Source organism: Anabas testudineus, chromosome 3 (genome assembly GCF_900324465.2).
Source record: "Anabas testudineus chromosome 3, fAnaTes1.2, whole genome shotgun sequence".
Classification (NCBI taxonomy): Eukaryota; Metazoa; Chordata; class Actinopteri; order Anabantiformes; family Anabantidae; genus Anabas; species Anabas testudineus.
Genome location: NC_046612.1, coordinates 3,864,053 through 3,881,156, shown reverse-complemented (window position 1 = coordinate 3,881,156; position 17,104 = coordinate 3,864,053). Strand labels below are relative to the sequence as shown.

General features: G+C 40.3%; 1 protein-coding gene across 1 annotated transcript in view; it reads right to left on the bottom strand.

Annotated features, from left to right (window-relative positions):
• The window catches only part of ush2a (Usher syndrome 2A (autosomal recessive, mild)), a 160,423-nt gene that overhangs the window by 27,229 nt on the left and 116,090 nt on the right, over window positions 1-17,104 (bottom strand). The window contains 6 exon segments of the mRNA XM_026378646.1: window positions 1,311-1,468; window positions 3,429-3,612; window positions 4,437-4,544; window positions 11,514-11,712; window positions 16,258-16,412; window positions 16,511-16,708. Of these exon segments, the coding sequence (XP_026234431.1) occupies window positions 1,311-1,468; window positions 3,429-3,612; window positions 4,437-4,544; window positions 11,514-11,712; window positions 16,258-16,412; window positions 16,511-16,708 (1,002 nt within the window).

The following is a 17,104-nucleotide window of genomic DNA, read 5'->3' as shown; positions in this document are numbered from 1 at the left end:
GTTAATGTGGTTAAATTTTATGTTAATTATGTTAATTTAACATTATCCTAACTAACATAGAGGTCATCTTCAACTGATCTATATTTGTTTCCTTTCTCTTATATTTTTTATGTGAACCACCCACTTGAGTGCATCTTGAAGTCCAAAATAACACACATTCCTAAAAACAGACCCACACACATCTAACACCTTCTTCCACACATGCACACAGACAAATGCAAAGATCATGAAAGAGGAAGTGGCCACAGAGTAAAAGCCTTTTTAACAGCCATACGTCAATGTTTTGGCAGTAAATGTATGCATATGAACACACAAATACAGGCATGTACGTACACACACAAGACACACACACACACACACACAAGACACACACACACACACACACACACACACACACACAGTCTAAAGCACTCCAGACTATGGGCTCAGGGAGTTAACCAAGCGTGAGAACCCAGCCAATATTTCCTCACCTTTAAAATCAACCCGTAATGACGATAGAATAGGCCTGCCTATGGAAATATCTCCACAATGACACACACACACACACAGAAACACACTCATGTATAAAGATGCATACATAAACACATACACCATTATACAGAAACACACACACACCCCTCTACACACACAGTGAAGTGTCTTTGCTAGTTGGCCCTATAAGCAGTTTCTGAGATAGGAAACGAGCCTAATGAGAGAGTAATAGTCAATGATAGATGGGTTAGGGCAGACAATCACTGCCCTATAAGCATGAAACTCAGCCCCAAGTGTGTGCTCATGTATGCCTGTGTAGATGTGTGTGTGTGAGTGTGTCCTGGTCCTAAAAGGCCAGAAGGTGAACTGGAAACTAGTCAGGGTCTTTGTCCAGTGTCTCTTCATATTGGAGAAAGAAATGTCTCTATAATTTTCTTTGATGGTGTTTGGCTAAATGTAGTGAAAGTGTATCAAACTATTAGACCATCACTTCCTGAAAATTAAAATGATGAGTAAAATCAGAGCTAAAAATGAATCTCCAGGATATTTAAAGATCCAAAAGGGTCAGAACCTAAATGTCTGAACTTTAAAATGTAAACGAGACACCCAGGCTTCTGAAATAAAGACTAGGCTGAGATACAACATGATTAAGTAACGTTACAGTATCACATTATACACATCAGTTAACATAAATTATCACTAACAAACAAACAAGGTAGTTCAAAAACTAGTGTCTGCTCTTTAATGTCATTTGAAGTGAGACTAAACACACTAGAATGAAAATGACTCATGCAGGTTTTCATTCATCCATCTATCAGTTTATTCAGATTGCTACTCACCAGGGGGGGCCCAGGCGAGAGAGATGGTGTGGGGGCTTGACACAGTCACATTATAGGGAGGTGGGATCCCAGTGGGGCACGAGACTGGAGTCTGTATAACATATTTGTCACTCACGCCGGTCCCACCCGCTGTACTGGCCTCCAGCTCGTACACATACCTGAGGAGGTGCGTGGGGTAAAGAGGAGAGTGGAGAAGAGAGGAGGGAAGCAAGTTGAGAGCTCATTGAAATTAATTTTAAAAATCTGATTTCAAATGATCTGAGTGGCAGTGTTGAACACAGAAATGTTGTGTCACCAAACAACATTTAGCCTCATTCTAAACAGTGCAAAGATGAGAAGTCTTCTTAAAGTCAGAGCAGCTCTGTGGTTCAGAATTACAGCCACAAGTCACACAGTCACAATGCATTTCTTCCTTTTTCTTTACTTCTCCCTCACATGACATCATAAGATAGATTTCCCTTTTAAGAGCACGTGGCTGGCCGGTGCTACAGCCTACATCAGCTGTGTAACTGGGACACCATTTAACATTAAAAGCCTTTAATTTGCTATAAACTCGGGCACACGTGCATTAATGGGTAGAGGTGTTGGGTTATTGTTCCTGCATAGAGCGTTTAAGAGAGGACGCCATTAGCGCCTCTGCAGTGGGTTTGAACACAGACAGGAAAAGGTACAAGAACTACTCATATGTTACTCCCACAGACACACACACACACACACACAGATATGCATATATTTATACACAGCATACCAAGTAAGTCAAGGAGAGATGGAAAGAGAGCAAAGCACAGAATGAATGTGATGGAGAGGGAAAATTTTATCACGGCATAAGGTTTCAGTTGGAGAGTGAATTTAAACACTTCATCACCGGAAGATATTTACTTAAATGTAAACACCGCCTTGGGATATCAAGAGTAAAATGGTGTGTGTGTGTGGGGTAGGTAATCGGTGAGCAGGGCATTTGCATCTGTTTGGCTGAGAGTGTGTGTGTGTGTGTGTGTGTGTGTGTGTGTGTGTGTGTGTGTGTGTGTGTGTGTGCGTCCTGCGGGGCCAGCCAGAGGGAATAGGTTAATTCTCTCGTCATCTTAGACACTTCCTGGGCTGCCGAAGCAAAGTGACAGCTAATCAACATTGTCATAAATAATCAATGGCCACTTTGAGCAGCCTCGTGCACGGCCACATGCACACACAGAAAGGCATGCAGCGGTATACGCTCGAACACACGAGCGAAAACACACACAAGTCTGCCTGGGTAATGGGGCCGGTGCTCCCTGTGTAATTCTTGGTGCAGGGCTAAATTGGGAAAAGAAGGAAAGGTGGAAGGGAATGAGGTAAGACGGAAAGAACGGGAGGGGAGGCAGGGTGAGAGGAAGGAGAAGTGAATAGGAGGCAAGACAAGTGATGAGAAGCGAAGGGCCGGGACGGGAATGCCTTGTGGCAGACTATCTGGAATTAGGGAAAATTAAACGTCACACACATATACAGTCCTATCTTCTTCTCTCCTTCCTTCCTTTCTGTTTCTCTTTCACACACACATAGAGGTGATTGGAGTACTGCAGGGTGTTATCCCAAGAATTCTATTTGGGGTAAAGAGAAATTGTCTCAGGAGAGAGAAGGCAGAGGAGAGAGGGAAGGAGACAAGAGAGGGAGGGGAGGAGAGAGGGTATCATTTTACATTCCCATAATTAAAACAGAAAATCCATCCTGGAAAAAGGAAAGACACGGATTAGTAAAGGTTAAATGAAAATAAACAGATAAAATCTACGCTCCACTGCTGTCTGTAAGCAAAAGCCAGATTTGATTTGTGATTTTAATGTGTTGTGTGTGTGGTGATGTTTGTGTCTGTCATTACTACGTCAAATATTTGTTCATTAAATGACACAAACAGACATATATAGAGACCAGTCCTGAGAGAGACATGGAGGGGATGATAGGAGAGCTATCAAAATAGGGTGACCCCAATATAAACACACACACACACACACACTCAAATGTGAAAATTAAGGAATTAAAAGGATGATTAATTATGAAGCTACAAGTGAAGTGTGTTTACACATGTGTGAATTCCGCATCTGCATTTGTGTGTGTGTGTGTGTGTGAGTGTAAGTGCACGCTCTCCACCTGTGGTTTGGCAGGAGTCCAGTGTCGGTATAATTCTGGTCACGGTGGTGTCCGGTAAAAATAGTGCGACCGTCTCTGTTCAGCCTGTACTGGGAGATGTGACCATTAGGCTGGGACGGCGCATCCCAGTACAGCTCCACTGCAGATGTGTTTATTATCAGGTGTCTAGGCCTCGACCATACACCTGGAGAAGCAAAAAACCGAGGGAACAAAAGTGAGTCAAGTGCATATTATATAATAAAAACCATATTATCAATCCATTATTACTGAATCTTATTTTAAATTAACCTCTTACAAACATGGATGATTATGCAGTTCTCACTTCAAACAAACACCACAGAGTAGTGATGTAACTAATCCTCATCTGATGAAGACTGTAGCACAATAAGTGATTGAGTATATGGAGGAGTGGAGAAGAAGCCGAGAAGTGAGGGAAAATCAACAAATGATGATGAAAGAGAAGAAAAAGCATTTGAATTCAAGCTCCTTAATAAATTAAAATCCAAGAGACGTCCAGCGAGGTCAACAGAGAGAGAGAGAGAGAGAGAAAGGTGAAGGGTAGTGAGATAGTGGAGGGAGATCAGAAAAGAAGAGCAGTGGGAGGAGATGAGAAGTAAGAAGAGCAAAAAGGAAAAAGAGAAAATATTAGAAGGAACTAATCAGTAAAGGAGACACATAATGTAATGTATGTAAAATGTAAGAAATACTACTAAATTCAGTATTTAATAAAATCCAAATACATTTTGGAGGCCTCAATAAAAACATTTTCAATAATATTTAGTACTATACATGTAAAACAGTGTAACATGTTTATACCTACTTTAATCTGTCAACAAGAAGTGAAAATATATAAGTGTAATTGTCTGAATCCTGCAGATTATTACCGTCTACTTTGTCTGTAAATTAATGTCACTACATGAAATCAAACAGAGGAAGTGTACATGTTCAATGACGACATGTGAAGAATGTGCATTTGTTCTGTGTGTGTGTGTGTGTGTGTGTGTGTACCAGCAGGGGTGGCTTGCAGGGTGCGTCCTGTGGAAGGTAAGCTGGCTCCACATCCGACAGCGGTGCAGGCCACCAGTACAAAACTGTAGTCTGTGTGCGGCTGCAAACCTGAAGCATGATTAAAAAAAAAGATTACACAGGGTGAATCTCACACGTCAGAATCACACGTTTCTTACGTCTGATTTTTTTCCTCATCACAATAAACTGTACGTGTGTGTGTTTGAGAAAATGAATTTAACAGTTGGATATGAATTAAAAAGTGGAAAACAGGAAGAAAGGAAACTACATAAAAAAGGGAGAAAGTAAAATAGAGAGACGGTGGAACTCGTGCCCGGCCTGTATCACGAGCTCTCCTCCAGACTGACTTCTCTCTCTATCCATTTCACTCTCCCTCCCTCTGTTCTTTCCACGCTCTCTCAACGGATGGATCCATATCTGTCGGTGTTAAATTATGCATGCCATAACTCAATAATGAAACAACGTAAAGATGGGCAGCCGAGGAACTGACATGGGATAGGACTGGTCCAACGCTGTAATGTCATCAGCTTTTGATCTATGATAATTATGATACCTCGGTATGCGTTTAGGCTACAGCGTCCAGACATGATTTATTTATAGGCACCTGCTACGCAGTCTAAAAGAAATCACATAGCGACTCTGTTCCTTTAACTGCAACTATAGGAAATGAGCTTTGGACTCTTTTTGCTGTAAGATTTAAATACTGAAATTTGCTAAAAAAAATCCCACATGCATATAAACTAAGTTATCCACAACTTCTAACCTTCTTTCCTTCAATAAATTTTCTGCCTGGTTCTTAATGTAAGGTGGATGGATGCAAATCTTTAATGCCGTGGGGGTTGACTGGATGTTTTATGGTCATTCACTTAGCTGACAGGATATAACAGCTTACAAATCAAATTCAAATGAAAATGAAAGGACTAAAATGACTTTATTTCAAAGGGATGAGAGCAAAAACAGGCTCTGACACTGCATAACAGTGTGTGTTGAATTTTTTATTTATACATCTGAACAATTTAAGGTGCAGTAATACACATTTCATGTTATTTATGAATTTTGATTGATTATATAAATATGTTTTAATTGGCACAAACATTTATTTTGCTCATATTCCTTTTAGAATATTTATCTTACGTACTAATAAACTTTACTATTACAAACATTTACACAAAATATTCGTGCTCCACAGATCGATAAACTACATTTATATCCTTAAAGTGGACTTTATTGTATTTAACACCTCTACAGTTTCCATGTTTAGTATAAGAGTACAAATAGTACAGCGGAGGACTCTGATTACCAGATGTGAGATCAGCTTAAACAACATGTTTTAATATAATTTAGTTAATAATGTAAATTATCTGTTGGCGTTTCCAACTGTGTACGTTTGGAGGCTGAGCGACAGAAAGAGACACCCCACTGTGTGTCTCAGCTGCTATACAGTATGCATGTCGGTGCCCTCCCTGTGTTGACTACATATGGCAAAGAGCACACGGGCACACACACACACACACACACACACACACACACACTCACCCTATACATCCACATGCACAGTCTAATGCACAGCGGAGTGCTTCAGCATGATTTTCTCACGTCTCTTTCTACTGCTTAGCCTGCTTAACATGCCTCGCAGACTGCCACGCTTAACCCAACTCTGATCAGTGTGTGTGTGTGTGTGTGTGTGTGCAAACAATCTCACAATGTTGCCCTATGTTTGGGTTAAATAAAGGAAATCTGCCAGCCATACGAGAGTACTAGAGTTGAAGCGTACGGCTCTGTTACACTATTTAACTGTGCAACTAAGCGTGTGTATATGCGTGTGTGCACTCTAGCATAGTAAATGACATCTACACTGAAAGTGATGTCATTTGTTGCAACACTGAATAAAGCAGTAACCCTTTGCTACGTTTTCCTACACGCTGACAGACACGGTGTCCCTCCAGGAGCCCGAATGGAGACGAAAGCGGGATTATGTTTAACACAAACCAACAAGCAGTCAAGTTTATGTGGCAGTGAAGAGCAAAGCTGATAAAGGTTAGAAGTGATGATCCAATCAGAGAGCGTGCTGTTAAAAGCTAATTTATCGGTTCTTCACAATGAGCAGTAACGGTCAGAAAGTCAAACAACAACAAGACCAAAGAATAAAAAAACTAAAACAACAAACTGAGTGGCCAAGAATAACCACTATCTTAAATATTAAACCAAAACAAATGTAATTACACTTTTATCCAATAAATAAAAACCCAAACACCTCTGATGTTTATTGGTGTGCTTTAACGTTCCTGTGACACTGAGCCTGAAGAGGGCAGTGTTGGTCTACTGCAGAAGTAGCACAGTATTACACATGGTGTGTGTGGAACAGACAGAGAAAGTGTGTTTGTGCATACCTGCATGTGCGCGGACACTTGCATGCACACATGTACTCATGTGCTTGATTATGGAAAGACGGAGGAAGCTTCAATCATTCCAACAGTGTTCACCGGGAAGTAAAAAATGGGTGCAGGGCGTTTTGATGTGAGTAGCCAGCGGCTCACTAACACAGTGAGACAAGGCTCTGTCATACGTCTCCTTCAGAGGAGACAGGTGTGTGTTTGTGTAAGACAGTGAAAGAAAGACGAACACACTTTAGCAATGAGACAGAGTCAAGAATTCTTACACTGAGTAAAAGTCAAAAGAGTGAAACTGTGCAGAAAGAGAACGAACTGCAGAAGAGATTGTTGTTGCCCATTCCTTTTAAGTATTGGTGTGTTGCTGTGGTTTCGTAAAAATAACTGATTTAAAATGGCATTTTATTGACAGGTTGCCGTTCCCTGTTTGCATTAGAGAATATGATAGGATGATGGGTGGAGGCCACAATACCACACCAGTTACCCGATACACCGCACAGACAGTGAGAGCTGGAGGAAGGGGGAGAGAGAGAGAATTCGTCAAGTGAAAGACAAGACGGGAGAGAAAAGTGGGGGAAGCCAGGCAGGAGACAGAAATGTGAGGACAGCTGAGAAAGACATGAAAGAGTCGTAAATGGAAAGAGAAGAGAAAGAGACGGTAGAGACGTGGTGGTGAAATAAAAAAGTAGAAATGCTGAGTAAAAAAGAAACAAGAGACAGTAAGAAACGTGAATTTGTTATTTCTGAATGAGAAAATTAAAACAGATGATGCATCAAGAACAGGAGAGAAAATAAAAGAAAAACAGAGAGAGAGAGAAGGATGAGAGGGAGAAGAGCTTTGATAACACCTCTCCTAAATAATTAAGAGTTTGACTTCCTGTGTGTGGCTCCCTAATGCAGAGACCGTCTGGGATGGAACAATGAGATCAGGTTCTCTCTCACACACACACAAATCCACTAAGCAAGCACACGGATATATGCAGGTAAAACACTTTCTACGTATACACAAATGAAAAAATGGACTTAAACTACACACACACACAAAACAAAGAGACAAAACAACAACAACAACAACAACAACAACAACAACAACAACAACAAACGTGTTTTCTTGATTGACAGTTTGAGACTTAAAACTCCATCACTGACTTTGCTGTTTGGCTCATTGTCCATTCATCAAGAACGTCTCTGTATTTAGCTGCAGTTCCCTCAGTTCTCAGACGGTCTACCTGTTCCCAACCCGGACATGAGCCCCATAGCATGATGCTGCCACCATCCTTCATCATAGAAATAGTATCAGGTGCTGAGCGGTGTCTGGAGTTTGGAGCTCTGAGTTCTGCACACAGACCAGAGAATCAGTTTCTACACACATGGACTGCCAGAAGTTGCCATTAAGCCCTATTTTAATAAGTGTAGCTGAGATGGTCTTAGCCTTCTGGCAGGGTCTTCCATCTCCACAGTGAACCTGTGAAGCTGTGTTGGAGTGACAGTCTGGGTTCTTGGTCACCTCCCTGACCGAAGCCCTTCTATTTTGGCCGGAGTCCTGGTGGTCTCAGACTTCTTCCAGGTCACTCTGCTCCCGGGAACAATCAAAGCTTCAGAAATGGTTTTATTCCATTGTCCTGGTCTATGACTCACCACTATATTCAGATTGTGAGGTCTACAGAGTTCAATTTGCCAGTGGTGGACTCCAGTCAGGTTCTGGACAAATTAAAGCAAACAAGCTGCACCAGCCACACTCAGTGCCAAAGAAGAGGATGGGAATAATTTTGTAAAGCAGAGAATTCAGGTTTTGATTTTTAATAAATATTCAAATATAGATTTTTTTTAATTAACCTTAAATTAATCTTATATCACAGTAACGTGTGAATTTGCCCAAAAACGACTTTGTTACACGTCTTCCACACATGTACATATTTTTTAATTGTACAGAAAATCAGAAACCCATGAACGTATCACTCCAACAGTTGAACATTATTTACATTAATCTAACTAAAATATTTAATTATCAGCATTTTGTGCTTAATTGTATTTAGATCGATTTAGATCAGTTTTCTATTGCTAAATCTCTAAGAACATTGTTGACTACTGCTCACTGTCCCGCTGAGTTCCACCTTTTTACTGCCAACTTTGTTCTTTTCTTCCAACGTTCAATGAGAAGCTAAATTCATGAGGAGGTTACAGGATGTGGTTGTTAACTGGCTGGATGAAAAAGACCTGAACACTGACACTTCTGACAGAGGACGGGTTCAGGATTAATACATGATAAGGAACGCTGCTGTCCATCCACACTCCTCCTTTGTTTCATGTCTACAAGTCTGTACCTACAGGCACGGACCCATCAGAGTGTGGACTATGTAGGAAATGCATTAATAAATAAAAGAACATACTCTATTCCCTGCTGTTCTGAATTAATAATGAGCCTACAAAGACCAATTAAACACATGATTAATGCCATAATCTATATAATTGCAGGCAATAATTCATTGTGAGCTAATGATAGCAATACTTAATATCGATTCACATGGGGTGTCCTTGTACAGTAATGCTTAATTCTTTCTATTAAGTGTCACTTTTCTGAACTGCTGAAAATGCTATTAATAAGAGTTTATTTCCTGCTTTTCCTAAGGCAAATCATTGATAAACAGGAAGTGGCAGAAGCTACAAATTAGTTTTTATATTTTTAGATTGCAGCATCACATTAGAACTGTTCAGTGTAAAATTGCAGAAGCACCAACACTATCTGTAACATTAACAACGACTTGTTTCTATTTGACTTGTTGCTTTTTTATGGACCCAAGCAAACCACAAATGTCCAAAATCTCTGAATGACATGGGTTCTTAATTTATCTTCTACTTAGTGGTTAAGATAAAAGCACACAGGTACTCTCAGTTACTGTTTCATAATTTAAATTAACAATCTAGAAGTATTACACACAGATAATTATTATAATTAATATACTACACCAGTTCAAGCGTGACTGAATGTAAAATTGTCCATTTTTAAATCTAAAGAGCCCGGTTCTCTGGGTTCTCTGGGTTCTGTGGCCTGACTGAGCGACTATGTGAGCTCTTTGGGTGTCTGTCTCTGACGGGTAAGAACTGTCAGAGAGATGCAGAGGAGATGAATAATGGCGTATTAAACATTAAGGATGAGGGAGTAGCACAGCAATTATTTCTGTTCATATTTCACTGAAAACACTTAGATACATTCATCCATCTTTTCATCTGCACACTTCTTCTGCCTTTTTGCCTTTACTCTTTCAAAAAGTGTCATTTGTGCACCTTTCAGTTGCTGAGTTTTCATAACGTCCTTTTACTCCGTCTGCCTCTTTTATTTTTATTTCAATTAATATGAAACTGTTTTAACAGATATGCCTTAATGGGGAGGGGACGCTTAAGTCTATATATGCATGATACTATATGTGTGTCCATGTCTGCACGGATGGGAAGTAAAAAAAATATTGATTAAATATAATCACACTATTTTAAAGTTCATTAAACTGTGATATTATTTGTATATATAAATATAAAATGAGCCTAAAGCTTATTCAGTAAATAAACATATCTGATCTGCAGAACTGGTGTCGGAGCCTCTGCTATAAAAAGTTTAGTTTTGATCCTTTGTGATGGTGAAATGTTGTTTTTCAGTATTTCACCTGCCAAAACTGTCCACTGAGAAACATTACAACACTCCTAAGACTTGCATATGTTGTAACAAAACAAGCTGCGACGTGGAGAAAGCGAGAAGCAGAGAGAGAGACGCTGCCCCAGTAGTGGTTTTGGCTGAATATGCAGTGTTTTCCAGAGTCTCACTGGGGGACAGGGGAATTTCACACACACATGCTGGTTGCTTACACTGGCACATGGGGCTGGTACAGTATTACACCACATTACCGTCTCTATTTGGCATTGTTTGCTTTGCTTCGTGCCTACACATACACACACGCATGCTTGTGCACACACAACTCCTGACCATACAAGCCAACCACAGGCACCATGGGAATAGTCTATTGGCTACTGGCAAAGCCGATGTCTGGTCTGAGTCCAACACAGAGCAGAGAGGGGAGCTGTGAAGGGAAGATGCCATTGCGTTTTAGCTTTAAAAGATGTCATCACTTGATTCTTCCATGTACAGCTTTTTAACAGGGTACTAAAATCAGCTTTATGGTTTTAAATCGTTCTAGTCTAAGCCCAAAAGAAGGCTACTCCGATATTATTCTAATGCATTTGTCTGCTGTCCCTAACATTTGCTTTACAATGCTTCATGCAGATGTTTGTGTCTGCGTGTGTTTGTGTTGTGACTGATGGCACACGGCCAGCAACACTGCTCCTCCTCAGGGTAGATAAAACAAGACTCACAAATCACCCTGTCCATACGCCACCGTGTTCTGGTGCAGATCTACAATATTAAGACCATTAAGACAAGCTAACATCTCTGTCTGTGGACCTGCTTACCTTTTGTGTTTTATCAAAGACTGATCTCGTCTCTCTACTGTGTCTGAGTGTGCTTCTGCTTTGTGTGAGCAGGTGAGTGTATTTGTGTGTGTGTAAGAGACTGAAATGAGAAAAAATAAATCAAAGAAACCGAAGAAAAAGAAAATTAAAGAGAGTTTAGGAATAGAAAAAGTCAATGAAAGGGGACAAAATGAGACAAGCTGTATCCTACCAGTCACAGTATAACTTCTGACTCCATCTGTGTGTGTCACTATGGTTCCGACACCGGTCCGGTTCAGGTGGTACCGCTGTATAATTCCATTTGGACGACCGGGCTCAGACCAGCTCACATGTAGGGAGGAGAAGCTTAAAGGTGTGACCACTGGAGGCTGCACACCCTCTGGGATTCCCTGGGCTGTCACTGCCACTACCTACACAAACACACAGACACACACACACACACACACACACACACATATACACACACAAAGTCACACAGACCAAACAGAGAAAACACACAATCGATCAATCAAATTAATTTATAAAGCACATTTAAAACAACTCCTATTGACCAAAGTGCTGTAAGTAGCAGAGAGATAAAATAAATAGAATAGTAAGATCAATTAAAATTATTTGCACTATTTACAATCTTTTTCTTATTATATATTCTTCCTGATGCCTGTTGTCATTGGGGAGCTTTAAATAAGCAGTCGGAGGGACACATTTCAGCAAAAGGGGCAGACTCACCCAATCGTCACCCACATCTAAGTAAGAAAGATTAAATCCAATTCATGTAAAGTGAAGAAGTCATTCAGGGGAAGTAGTAAGAAACATTCAGAAGGACAAGGCAAGTGTCAAATCCATGTGTTCCAGTAGTGCGCAAGGATTCGAGCGCTACCTTTAGAGAATACAAAAACTTCAGCTAACAAATGGATTTCTGCTGTGATGATACAGGAACTCGACTGGATAATTAACATCATAACAACCTAATAAAAACTGCATCCAAATTCTGTATCTAGGGCACTGAAAATCAGTGGCTTAATTTACAAGAAAATAAAACAGAAAGACAGGAAAAATACGCACAGTTAAACACTTTTGAAGTTAAAATTAAATTAAATTAAAAGGCAACATAAACTATTCACCAATCTGTAATATGGAAAAACATAATAGTGAACATCAACCAGTACTTTACAAACTGACTTCATGAGAGTGAGAATAAGATTGCAAACGAGTGATTAAAATCTAATATTATATAATATACCTAATATTAAAGGACTTATATTAGCATTTTTTACCTTACCAGAGCAACTTTAAGTGTAGAAATACTAGAGAGTAACAAATTGATGTTTCTTGTTTAACGATCATCTCCCCAGAAAACTACCGTCACCAATACTGATATTGATGAAGAACTTATTGAATTATACAAGAACAAGCAGTCCCTGTTTCGGATGAGGACATGCAAAAACATCACTTCTCCTCAGTATAGTGTTGGAAGTGACCATCTTATTGTAAATTCCTGGTGTGGTATCTGTGGGCCCCTGTGAATGCCGGGGGAATGTGGAGGCCACAGAATCACAGGGCAATCTGGTGCTAATGGCAACAGGGATATCCTACCTTAATAGACTGTCACTAGTACTTCCTCCACCTGTCCCACACAGTGCTATGCAATTAGAACAGTGCTACTACAACTAAGAAGACATGCACGAACGTGCACGCACATAAACACACACGGCTACATGTAGGTGTATACGCTCGCAAATAAAAAGAGGTGGAAGAGAGGAAATAGCAAAAGGAGCAGAAAAGAAGAAGAAGAGGATGATACAGGGGAAGAGTAGTTTCAGTGTTATGTCAACTTAGATTTCTGTCAAGAAAGTAAAAGAAATAAAATCCACAAGTGAACTCTGAAGACGGTAAACTTAAAAGAGATTAAAGTTTACTGAGCTTTGCTTTAGTGAACTTAAGTCTGACTCACAGACACAGGAATCAAAGATGAGCAGTACATGGATCCAGGGCGTAAGGCAGATGTACGTGATACTATCGTTTAATTTATTGACAGGGTAGACAGTACTGTATCTGTATGTACAGTATCCCAACAGCACAGTACAGATACTGGCTTTTCACACATGTAATAGTGCCTGATTATAGGTGATTTCTTTATGTATACAAAGGAATGGAGGCTGGGAGGAACAGAGGCAAATGGGGCTGTGAGAGACATAAAGAAAAGAAGGAGTAGTGCTGGATCCCAGCTGTGGTAGTGTTTGGAAAGATTCATGGAGTGAGAATGAGGGGTTAAAAAGAAAAAAGATAACTGTTGGGAGAAACTGGAGAGTGTGGTGCTAAGATCAGGGGAATGACAGGAGACAAATAGCAGAGAGAACGGGACAAAGGGATTCGAAGACAGAGGAGGACCAATCGCTCTTCTTCCCCCTCTAAATGACCAAGTGCATTAGATCCGCACCTTCTGTTGTCACAGCAGGTGTGCATTTCCGCGTGCCCGTGTTTGTTTGTCTTAACCTGTGTGTGTGAGGGGGCTGATGCCAGGTAATTGCAGTGGTGTATTAGGTTAGCCCAAGTTATCCCATAATTGGGACTGTTTGGCCAATTTTCACTGGTGTACAAACTAATCCAACTCACTCCCGTTCCTGCGGGGAGTGTGTGTGCACTTGTTTTGTGAGCATATGTATGTGTGTGAGAAGTAGACAGCAAGAACGTGGAAGACTGGGATTAAGTTTGTAGTGTAACTGTGTATGGTTTCAGGTTAGGAAGCGTATGTGCACATTCTGTGTAATGAGTTCTTATGGCCGTGTAGTTACCAGCTGGATGATCTGGGACTCGGCATCCATAGAAAATTTACAATGGAAAATAAAATGTGTTAAAATATTTAGAGCGTTGCTGTGTTTTAAAGTCTAATGATGTCCAGCTTTGGGTATCAGGCTCTGTTGCCAGTTTCTATCCCAACATAACAAATCTTTAAGGTGCCTAAGGTTTGATTTCTTCTACTTCCACAGAGGCTTGAATCTTGCAAAAACACTGAATGCTTGTTCTTTTGTTCTGCGTTCTCCTCAGTGGTGACTCAGTATTTACTATAATTGGCTGATCATGAATTGTCAATACATACATACATACATACACCAAACCTTAATCCTGGAGGCATTTCAGTTTTTCTTCTGTAAGTGGCAAAGTTTTGTGGAGAAAGCAGCAAAGTCAAGATCTTCAAATTGAGAAAAAGGTGTCCATTATGTACCTCAGCACATGATTGTCCTGCACATTCAATGACAACCATAAAGAGGACGGGATAGATGAGGCTCTATGCACTTAGAAACCCACTGTCTGAAAGGCTTTCTGGAATTGCTCAATGACGTAAAGATGTGTTCTATATCCCGAGCTTCTTCTGTATCCTGCCTGTTCCTTTCTTAGCATAAAGGCCAAAGGCTGCCTTCAGAAAACTTGGATGGAATAGAGAGCAGTGCAATGTCCAACTAGTTCTCACTTGATGGTTGATCAAGCTTGTTAGTTTTAGCTTAATGGTAGCTACTAAGTAGTGATCACTGTTAACATCTGCACCAAAACAAGCTCAGGAATCAGGATAAGATATCAGAGATGTTTCAGTCAGTAAGTCAGTTTAATTCATGCAAAAGGAAAAGGCAGTGATGAATATGACAAACAATTCTTACTCTGTTTTTATATACTGAACTCATCCATTCCTATTTCATCCATGTGGTCATTCTCTCGTCCATCCACTCATCCGATGATATAGCCACAGGCTTCCTCTTTACGTAAGAAGGTGCTCATCAAAATAATGAGTTGTTAAATTAGCTATAAAAAAGCCGGAAAGACAATTTTCAGCTTGAGCTTTCATCACCTCTAAGCTGGGGAAATTAATTGTTGTGGTGATATCAGCTTGGATTCAGCCAGACAGATAGCAGGGAGGGGTTCTGTGTGAAGCTATTATGGACGCTATCACAAACATCAGGTAGACTCAGCAAATCCAGAGCCACACATACTGCAGGAGCGGAAATAAGGCTAAACAACAACTTGTTCCGACGATAACGGTACAGAGTTCACACAGTGTGGAAACATCACACACTATAATTTCTTAGCAACTAAGGTCAGACAGGTTTAGAATTTGTGAGAAATCACTCGCAGAACAACTGTGCTCCTAAATTGTGATGTAAACAATGCTTAGAAATAAGCATCTGAGGTGGTTTTTATGTGAGGGTAAAAGGGCATGTAGCTGAAAAGCCACTGGATCCAATGAGCGGTCAGCTGCAGAAAGCCAACACTGCAAGGTTACTGTTGTAAATTTACCCAATGTGAAGCAGGGAATTGCACGTTGAGGCAATTTTGCCTTGATACAGTACAGTAAAAGTTGTCACTGCACACATTTGTTGAGTTAGGAGTAAGATAATAAGAATAATACTGTCAAATATGGTCCATTTATCGACTAGCAATGTTTTGATTAAGCATCAAAGAAGATTATTATTATTCCTGACTGAAAACACAGATTAACAATTAGCAAAAAGTGCATTCTCATTTAAACCATTAAAGGTTTGCAAACAGAGATTATGAGAGGGAGAATGGTCTGTATGAATTCTTTTTACCCACCTTTCTTTCCTGTGTTCAGTCTAAATTAAAGAAGTGAACCAAACTATACACGAAAGTGGTACTTAGTTCACTGAAGCTCAGTCCATTTTAGAGGAGCCATTAGATAATAATACAGGGGGATAATGTCTTTATCAAATGGGGTGCTACAAAAAGCAACGATTTTGAAAGTGTGTGTGAGAGAGACATTCTCTTTCCAATAGTAAATGGAATCAGTAATAGTTTACTGAATACACAGCCCAGTTCTGACTTGAAATCTCCCAGCCCCCTTTAAAAACACTGATGCAGACCTGGCATCATATTCGTGTGGCTGCAAGTGAGTTAATGACAGGATAGAAAATAGCAGCTTAACACAAACGGACATGTAGTCTTACCTGTGCACTGTCAGTACAACCAGCCCGGTTACAGGCTCTCAGCTGGTAACTGTATCCCCGGAAAGGCTTTATCCCCCCCACATCAATAAAACTGGTTTCATCACCACGGTAACGCTCTTGTCCATCCCGCAGTATAACATAATGGGTGACATTTCCTGGTAAGATAGAAATGTTATATTCAATATTCAAAGATTTAGAACATCCTACACTTTAACATTAGATTCTACAACTACTAATACATGCGTACACACACCATTGGGCCTGGCGGGTGCTTGCCATTGCAGCTGGATGATGTCATTTCGTTCCCCAAGGCGACTCCAGCGGGGTGGTGCCACTCCCCATGGCTTGTCTTCACTGGTGGTCACTGTTGTAACGTCACTGAAGCCTCGTCCAAAACTGTTCCAGCCCATCACCCTGTACTCATAAGTGGTAAAGGGCTCCAGATTGGGGTCTGTGGAAAAGGAAGTAAGGACAAATCAAACAAAAGACAATAACTAATGAGTAAAACTGTGAGTAAACTGGTTAGTGATGTTTATTATGTGATGACATTCATTGGTTTTAACTGATACTGAAAGTGCACGCACACACACTCACTTATTAGAAAGACCTTTACAATCCAATGCAATCCAATTCACCAGCTTTGCCATTATTTCTACTTTTACAACATTGTAATTACTCAGTTTTTGTTAAAACCGTCAGAGAGGTGATAGATCTACTGTAAGTTTATTACTGAGGGTGATGGAGTTGTACTGGAGTACTTTATATGGGGAGGTGGTTCTAGTGTTTTGGCCTCCTCATTTATGTAAAAAGGGCGGCCAAAAGAAACACAAAGGAATGGAGGAGGGGT